This window comes from Podarcis cretensis, assembly GCF_951804945.1.
Source record: "Podarcis cretensis genome assembly, chromosome: 11".
In the NCBI taxonomy this organism is placed as follows: domain Eukaryota; kingdom Metazoa; phylum Chordata; class Lepidosauria; order Squamata; family Lacertidae; genus Podarcis; species Podarcis cretensis.
The window spans coordinates 53316487-53326325 of NC_137180.1; the positions used below are offsets into that span (position 1 = coordinate 53316487).

Below are 9839 nucleotides of genomic sequence, written 5' to 3' on the forward strand. Positions count from 1 at the left end.
AATGCGACTGCCCGGCGTTCGGAGAGCAAGCGCCCCTGCGAACCACAACTCCCGGCACGCCCCGCGAGCGAACGCATCACAATGCTGCTGAGCCACACCGCCCCCCACCGAGGAGAAACGCGAGTTGCAGCCGGGAATGCGGAGACTGGAAGGGATGCGAGCGACAAGACCCAGGTGAGCGCTTGGTGCGGCTCGGTTGCAGCAGCATCTGCAGACGCCTCCGAGAGGCGAGCCGCCTTCTTGAAGCCGGGAAAGCGATGGGAATTTAGCGCGCAAAAGGAACTGGGATTCATAGTTTCAATAGAAGGGACCCTGAGAATCAATGCAGGAAAATGCAGCTGTACCATACGGGCAGTGCTGGATTTACGTAGTATAAAGCTAAAACAAGCTATAACTTAGGGCCCCACTCTCTTGGGGCCCCCCAAAATAATTAAAGGGGGGAAAAGCACCTGGATGTACATTTCCAAAATATAAGATAAAAAACAAATAAAATAAAACCTACATACCTATTAGGTCCATCAATTACCATATAGCATATATTCAACACACACAAAAACAGTGACAATTTGTTGTTGACAAAGGTCAGCTGAAAATATAAAGGGCCCCATTACCCTCAGTAGCTTAAAAGGTAAAGGAACCCCTGACCATTAGGTCCAGTTGTGGCCGACTCTGGGGTTGCGGCGCTCATCTCGCTCTATTGGCCGCCGAGGGAGCTGGCGTACAGCTTCCGGGTCATGTGGCCAGCATGACTAAGCCGCTTCTGGCGAACCAGAGCAGCGCACGGAAACACCGTTTACCTTCCCGCTGGAGCGGTACCTATTTATCTACTTGCACTTTGACGTGCTTTCGAACTGCTAGGTGGACAGGAGCTGGGACCGAGGAATGGGAGCTCACCCCGTCACGGGGATTCGAACCACTGACCTTCTGATCAACAAGTCCTAGGCTCTGTGGTTTAACCTACAGCACCACCCACGTCCCTTTATTTCTATATAGAACAGCCTAATGTTTCTAGTGCTGTCACAACCTACACCGTTAAGGTGCTCTGTGGAATGAATAAAACGTGCTGTATCCCCATCCTCTGTCCTTGCGACACTTACTTGTCCTTTGCTTTGCCATTTTCACAGATAGATGGACTATAAGAAACTTTCAGAGGGCCTCTCCATAAAAATTTTCTCGTACCTTCATGATCCAGTGGGATGGAAAGTGGTGAAAAGTGCAGTAAGAACAATGCAGTTCATCTTGTTTCAGCTATTTCTCTCTTGCTGTTAAGCCCCAAACTGTTATTAGCCCATGGCAGGTTTTTCTTTTTTTATCACCCTGCTGATAAATAATTGCACCTTTAAAAAGAAGAAGGAAACATCGCAAGATGCCTGGTCAATTTGCAGGCAGCTCTTATTTCTCACAGGCAACCAGAGTATTTAGAACCTGATCTAGAAGTAAAACAATAGATTTTTTAAAATTGGGGTTTTTTGTTTTTTTAAGTTACAGATATTTCAGAGGTGTTTGATTATTATTTTTTCCTTTCCTTTATTGTCAACCTGAGAAACAAATGTCAGTGTCGGCAAGACCTTCAACAGATTTCCCAGGAACTCTGTAAGTAAACAGGGCTTTGGTTCCTGTGTATTTCCTTCCATGCACTCACTCTGAAGAGCAGCACCAATGGGCAAAAGCACAATACAAGGGATTTCCCCATTTTCAGAACTATTAATGATGGGCATGTCCATACTGCGGACCTCAAAACTGATTCAGTAGTCACTCCCCCATCCCAGGGACTCCTGAATTTTTCATGCCAGTCAGTTGCCGTGTTAAATGCCACATGGATCCCAAATTGCCATGCTATAAGGTGGAAGCTTAGTTTTTTAAAAAAAACTTATTTTGTTTCATTATTTATTTAAACATTTACAAGCCACACTTTTCATAAAAGACACAGCAAGGCAATATACAACATGCAAGATTATAGCAATGTGGGTAGAAGCATCAGTAGAAGCTGGTTGTTGGTGGGTAGGAAAACATCACGTTCCAAAGGACTGTCTGAATGACACAGTTTTCAACAGACCCTCTGAAAGTAGGCAGGAATCATTCCTGCCGAGCGTCTAGTGGCGGGGAGTTCCACAGGGCAGGGCCTTCCATACTAATGGCTGGACCCTCAGGGACTGGACCCTCAGGGAATCTCAGCGATCAAGATGGAGCATAAGGAATCTGGAGGTCCCAGATTATTTAAGGCTTTGTGAATTTACACCCAGAGCCTTGAACCTGGAGTGGTAGCTTATTGCAACCAGTATAGCTCTCTCAACAGAGGCGGATGGCATGTTGCCTGTAGCCTGCTCCTGTGAACAGTCTGGTTGGTGCATTCTTCACTAGTTTTGGCTTCCAAATCATGTAAGATTTAGTTGACCTTCCTGCAATGCAGAGGGTTGGACTAGATGGCATTTGTGGTCACTTCAAACTCTCCAGTTCTACGATTCTATGAATGAATTATCAGGAACATAGGAAGTTGCCTTGTATCAAGTCAGACCACGAGTCTACCTAGCCCAATATTGTCCACACTGACTGGCATCAGCTCTCCAGGGTGTCAGGCAGGAGACAAGTCCCAGCTAAGGCTGCCTTAGATGTTCTCTCTTTTCATTCATACATCAGTGTGTGTTGTAAACAAAAAATTGCCCTTTTCCCTTATGGGGTATCCAAGAGCCCATATAGAGTCCTTACATAGGTTCCTTATTGGTAGGAGACAATAACAGGCCAACCAGAGAATACTGAGAAGCAAAGCAGCTAGTAAGCTTGATCTTTATTGATCTGTTGCAACAGGGTGCTCACCTCATCCGCAGGAGAGAGGAGGGACCCAGAAAAATGGCGTGCAAGGCCTTATAAAGACTTTTGAAATTGCCACCCTGTAGATCAAGACCACCCCCAAGAAACATCATACATACATCACAGAAGGGGTGTAACCTAAGACCACCCCTCAGATACATCACACCTACATCACAGAAAAGGCGGTCTAAAACAGAAATTTGAATATTGTTTTTCTCCTGTCGTTGTTTATCTCCTGTCTGGCAGGTTACTTGTTTGGATTGCCTGGGGAGCCCGGCTAGTCTTTTGTAATGATAAATACTTAGTTCCTGGGCCATGTCACCCGTTCACACCCTATTCAAACACAGACATACCCTTAAGACAGGCTTTATGAAGGAAAAGACAATGGGGAGGCTTTTCCATTTTCCTTTGACCTTGCAGAGAAAACATTTGGTCAGTTTGGGACAGTTTGGGAATCAAAATGGTTCCAGATCGGTCTTCCTGTGCTGATCTATGTATGTGCTTGGTTGGTACACTTATGAACATTTAATATGTGTCTAAGACCATAAAATTCCTATCACAAGTGCCTTCCTTCCTTCCCCACCCATGCCAGTCTAAAATTATACTGCTTTGTTCTACTGCCTCATTCTTCTGTGTGCGTAGAACTGCTCCTCAATTCCCGATACAAACCAAACACCTCTCAAATACCTCTGTTTCCGTATCTAACCTAGATATCGTGCTGAAGCCCTAGTGGAAGTACCGGCTTCTAAACTCTTTCCCTTCATTTTCCGGGCTGAGTACCGCAACAAGTGGGACAGAGCAGTACAGTCGTACAAACTTGTAGATACAATTGACCAGGTGATTCCATAAGTTAATGGGGTTTTGAAGTTCTGGGGTGTGTTTGTGGTTTTTCCCCCCTTAGCCTAGGCATTACTTTGGCTTTTCTGGCAGAGCTGAAATGGGGGACAAAAAGGTCTTGTGCCTTTGGCTGCTGTAAAAAAGTCTGGATTTTCATAGATGCATCTTTGTTACATTATTTAGGGTTGCATCTAAAGAAGTTGTCTCCTTAGTGAAAGGACTTCTACCTGTGTGGCAGGAGTTCCTCTCCCTTCCTCAGTACGTTCTTGGTTTCCCATCATTCTCTTGGAGCAGATTTGTGGGTACCCAGCAAGAGAAGAGGGGATCCCATTGCACAAGCAGAAGTCATTGCGCTTAATAATAATAATAATAATAATAATTTTTTATTTATACCCTGCCCTTCCCGGTTCAGAAAACTGGGCTCAGGGTAGCTAACAACAAATTTAAAACACTTAATTGAAACAACAACAAAAAGCATAAAATACAGTATAAAACATGAATAACAATAAATTCAGAATTCAAAAATCAATTTAGGGGGGAAATCCATCCAGTAAACATTAGATGATTACCGGGGCTAGCTGGCTAAAGGATGACTTCATAGGATGCAACCCATAATGCTTCGTGGCATGTAAGGCCATACCTGCCAACTTCTTAAAGACATAGCAAGTAAGCTATACACTTCAAAGATAACATACCAATATAGCTACTGTTCAGGAAAGTTAGTGAAAGCAATTCCTTTCTGACTTTAGTATGCTACACACACGGCAATAGCCTACTACTTTGTCCTCAGACATGTGGAAAGGAGGGAACTTATTTTCCCTGGCAGAGCTTTCCTAACTATGGAAAGCCAGCATTTGTTACCTCTCGTTAAAGAGGGATTTGAAGGAATTTGACTTGAACCATTTTTTTTCCTGGTTAAGTTCCGTTGGGTTGCTAGGTCATGTGATTGAGCTGAAAAGGGTTTGGAAGAGGTGTAAGTCTCTATCTGCTGTTCCCACACTTCCCCATAACGCTCCCCTTTGGGGGGGATTTATGCTAGTTTAGCTCTGGGTGAGAGACTTACACTGTTGTATCGCCAGCTTAGCTGGAAAAGCCCAAGATCTGCTGAATCCAAACTCCCGCATCCTGGTGCATCTTTGGACTGGATTGTACTGTAAGCCATCCCACCTGCACAAAATATTTTTTTCCTTTTTTAAATCCATTTTTCTCAAATGTATTAGTGTCCTTCCGTCCAATTGTTCTGAAACTACTTAGAAAGATTGGGGCAGGGGCAACACTTTTAAAAGCCAGGAAAAAATAAGGAAGAAATGAATAGGAAGGTAAGAACTGTGATGTTTGCAGAAACGGGGTGTCTTTAGGAAGTGTTGGAGACACATAGTATGAGGTTGGTTACCTGTTTTCGATCCATATCCATTCCATACAGTAATCCATTCCATACACCCCCACCATTCCATACCTTGGTTCCCAAACTTAATCCGTTCCAAAACCAAAGCGTTCTAAAACCAAGGCGCGCTTTCCCATGGAAATTAATGCAAAGTGGATTTATCCGTTCCAGACTTTTAAAAACAACCCTTAAAACAGCAATTTAACGTGAATTTTACTATCTAACGAGACCGTTGATCCATAAAATGAAAACAATAAACAATGTACTGCAGTCACACAATCAATCAAACCATCAGTCAATCAGTAGCTGAGCTGGGTTCCACACAGTCACAAAAACAAAAGAGCCGCAAAAACAGACAGACCTCAGCGTAACACTCAAATTGTCAGTGTAACACTCAAAACGGAAGTGTGATACTCAAAATGGAGTACGTTCGACTTCCAAAAAAAGTTCGTAAACCGGAACACTTGCTGTAGTGTTTGGGTTCTGAGTTGTTTGAGTACCAAGGCGTTTGAGAAGCAAGGTACCACTATAATTTATTTAGTTGCTCAGTCATTTTACTGAAAGGATTTCTATTCACTCTTCAGTGAAAAGCAGTGTTTCTATGTTGAACTCTGAGCTGAGCATCAGCAGTGCCTGCATGCTTGAAAATGCCAGCGTTGCTTTTTGCTGGTGAAGCCTAGCATTTTGCTGACGAAGCTCAATATCAAGACTCTTCAACTTGTTTTTCTGGTAGGCAGGTTACCCTGATTCAGCCAAGGAAGTTTGGGCCCAGTGCTTTTAACAATTTGTTTATTTATTTGTTTTGTATTTGCTACAGGACACTTTTGTTTACCAAAGTATTACACACAGTTACGGCTTGGGACTGGTTACGCCAAGGGACTTTGTCTACTTGCTGCATGTTAAGACATATGATGGAGATTTATTGACAACAAACTGTAAGTAAAGTAATATTGCTTGCTGGGAAGGTGTTAAGAAATGGATTTCACACATAACCAGTTTAGAACCAGGTGATTCCCCTCAATAGAATACACTAGTGGGCAGGGGTACCAACTTGAATAAAATATTGGGGGGGCAGGTAAACTCCACCCCACATAATCACAATGTTTTAAAAGTTTTTTGAATTCAAAATTAAAACAGGACATATTATCCAAAAACATATCATCCTTGTTTTCTCCCATTTTTTCTCCCCCCCGAACCCCCCCTCAACTTCCCTCAGTTCCAGTCTTGGGTTTCTCTGAGACTGCTGTTTTCTGCATGTTACAAAGTTGTATAGATCCTCAAACTATTTCGCTGATTATTATCAATAAAAAGTTTGTGAATATTTATTCAGAACCTGCCAAGGAGTCCAGTTCACTTTGTTGCGTCTTCAGATACTTTGTAAAGGATTCCCATTCATCCTTAAAGTCACAGTTATCCTTGTCCCGTAGCTTATATGTCAGTCATCACAATGTTTTATTTTATTCATTTGACCAAAGAGACCTCAGTCCCTAGGAGTTGGCTCTTAAGCCAGTGGGCTAACCTCCATAGGAAGTGTCTTAAGCTTTCTGGAAGAATAGAACTGTAATAAATACTAACTTAGAAAACAAATAGCTCTGTTATCCTCCTACCCCTAAAAACCCCATATTATTTTCCTAGAGAACTATACCCATATCCCTTGAAGTGGGGATGGACAAATCTGTTTCTCATATTTCCAGTCTTAGGTCCAGTTCCCAACATTCCTCACATCATTCTGTTCCTTAGGGGAAAGAAGTCCTAATGAAAATATATCAACATTTTAATGTGAATTTCTCCTAATAGACACATTAGCTTTACACACATTAGCAGAGCTTATTTGCATGTTATTTTCACTAATACACACACGGTATGTTGCTCTTTTGTTCTTGCTGCCAATTGGTGATTTGTTGCTTGGACGTACCATATTTTTTGCTCTATAAGACTCACTTTTTCCCTTCTAAAAAGTAAGGGGAAATGTGTGTGCGTCTTATGGAGCTGGAGCGAATGCAGGCTGCGCAGCTATCACAGAAACCAGAACAGCAAGAGGGATTGCTGCTTTCACTGCGCAGTGATCCCTCTTGCTGTTCTGGCTTCTGAGATTCAGAACCCCCCCCCCCCTTGTTTTCCTCCTCCAAAAACTAGGTGAGTCTTGTGGTCTGGTGCGTCTTATAGAGCGAACAATACGGTATGTTTGGGTGACCATGCTTGCTGCTGGAGCAGGTTTTAAATTCCGTTTTGTTCTCCCCCATAGCTGTAAGTGTAGACCACCCAGCCTTTCCTCCGACTCCAAAGTATGTGCGTGGAACAAACTACCCTTCTGGCTATGCGTGCTGTCCCATACCAGGGTAAGTGGGCCTCACAGCCTGTTTATTTGCAGGAAAGGGTAAATCATCATGATGGCTTCCAAGCTGGGAGGCAGAAGAGCTCTTTATAACTTGATTGCATCAGTTGTAGTGTGGTTTGGTTACATGAATAGGAGCATAGGAAGATGCCCTACCAAATCATAGAAGCATAGAATCATAGAAGAGTTGGAAGGCACCTCAAGGTTCATCTAGGCCAACCCCCTGCAATGCTGGAATCTCAGCTAAAACATCCATGACAGATGGCCATCCAACCTCTGCTTAAAAACCTCCAAGGAAGGAGAGTCCACCATCTCCCTTGGGAGACTGTTCCACTGTCTTCTTCCTGGTGTTTAGCTGGAATCTCCTTTCTTGTAACTTGAAGCCATTGGTTCAAGTCCTACCCTTCCGGGCAGGAGAAAACAAGCTTGCTCCATCTTCCATGTGACAGCCCTTATTTGAAGATGGCTATCGGATCTCCTCTCAGTCTCCTCCTTTCCAGGCTAAACATACCCAGCTCCTTCAAGCACTCCTCGTAAGTCTTAGCTTCCAGACCCTTGATCATCTTGGTTGCCCTCCTCTGCACACGTTCCAGCTTGTCAACAAACTGCTTAAATTATAGTGCCCAGAATTGGACACAGAATTTCAGGTGTGGTCTGGCCAGGGCAAAATAGAGTGGTACTATTACTTCCCTTGATCTGGACACTATACTTCTGTTGATGCAGCCTAGAATAGCATTGGTCCATTCAGCTCAGGGCCATCTATACTGACCGGCAGAGGCTTTCCAGAGTTCAAGGCAGGGGGAAATGATTTAAGTGTATAGCGAAGGGAAGCTTTTTGCTGAATTTACTCTTTGGTTCTGTTCTGTGGGTCCCATCTCTTGCTGAGTTTGTACTGTTCAATTCTCACTGTTAACAGTTTTATTTTTCCCCTCCCACCTTCCGATAATTGGAACTGTTTGTTTTTAGAAGGGTATATTTTAATTGTTGTAACTCTCCCTGGGACCTTATGGTACAGGGTGCATACGAAATCTAATAAAGCAATGCTTTGAGGTTATTGTCACAGAGAAAAACTGTCTCGTTTGCTTGGGTTAGTAGAAATAAGCGCCAAACATAATGACAAAGTAGTAATGCTGACTACTGCCAGGTTATAGTGTCATATTTGATTCCTAGAACTGTATGTAATTTCCGATTTCTTAATGGATAAAAAACAATTCCTCTCTTTCAGCAACCCAGAGCACTCCAAGTTTGTGGCGATTGTCCAGGTGGACTTAGGAGGGAAGTTAATGCCTTCTGTCATAGATTCGGTTATGCCAATGAGCATCATGAACATGATCATGGATTTCAAAGCTGGAATTAAGTCACTGAAGGGAAACACCCTATAAAAGTCTTCCAGAGAGTGGATGGAAGGTTCTTTGCAGTGCACAACTGTCACTGAAGTTTGGTTTAATGTAAAGGCTCAGAGAGTGTGCTCAGTGGAGGTCAGTGTGGACCATTTAGAAGTTGCCATGTTGGGTCAGACAAAGATCAATCTCATTCATAGTTGGGTCTCTGGAAGTGGGCAGACACAAGGAAGCTCGCAAGTAGTATGTGATGGAAACCACCATCCTCTGCATTAAGAACTGGGAAGAAAACATATAGCTACCTTTAAATCACCTAGAGTGAAACTTTATGTTATGGCAGGGGTGAGGAGCGTGAGGTCTTCCAAATGTTGTTGGACTAGTGAATGGGCTTTTGTTACCTGGCCAAGAGAGCTTTACTGTGACTCCTTCAGAGGTCTGCTGTAACAACCTTGCAAGGCACTTTAGGGACAAAATCACTCAGATCTAGGCAGAGTAGGATGCCACAGTTGGAGCAAGTCCACACTGGAGGAATCCACTCCACCATCTTCTCCTTCTGGACCACTTTATCTTCTTGTGGCCTGAGGATGAGGACAATTTTCTTGGCTAAGCGCAGCTGACCACCTCCCCCCTTGACTAATGCCTACCTTGGCTTGTTATAGCTAGCTGTAGGGTGCTGACTGGGTGGGTCCAGAGAGTGACCAAGGCTTCACTGGAGAAGGGGGACGTACCATCTGCCTTCAAGGAGGTGGTGGTTGCGGCGCATTTCTTCCTTGGAGGACCTCTCTGGACCCAGAAGTGTTAGACAACTGTTGTCCAATGGCAAATGTCCCTTTTGGGCAATGTGCTTGAGAACACGGCAGTTGTCCCGCTTCAGGCATGCTTCGAGGAGACTGGAAATGTGGATCCATTTCAGTCTGGCTTCAGGCCTGGTTGATGACATTTGTTAGGAGAGAGATGTGAGGGGTGCAGTTATGCTAATTCCACTTGCGAGACTCAGCAGCCCCAGATTATATCCTGATCTCAATGCTGGGGATACACATATATACATTCACACAACATATATTGACCACAACCACTATGGGCGTGAGTTACTTGGGTCCTTATGACTGTTTGGCATGAAGGCTGCATTGACAAA

General features: G+C 43.8%; 1 protein-coding gene across 1 annotated transcript; it reads left to right on the plus strand.

Moving 5' to 3' along the window:
• Positions 1–33: 33 nt before the first annotated feature.
• On the plus strand, positions 34–8760 carry STARD6 (StAR related lipid transfer domain containing 6). The gene is made up of 7 exons (XM_079995143.1): positions 34–174; positions 1125–1218; positions 1544–1593; positions 3519–3645; positions 5847–5964; positions 7275–7368; positions 8590–8760. The coding sequence occupies exons 2-7, from the start codon at positions 1129–1131 to the stop codon at positions 8744–8746; spliced, it is 636 nt and encodes a 211-aa protein (XP_079851269.1). The 5' UTR covers positions 34–174; positions 1125–1128; the 3' UTR covers positions 8747–8760.
• Positions 8761–9839: the final 1079 nt, after the last annotated feature.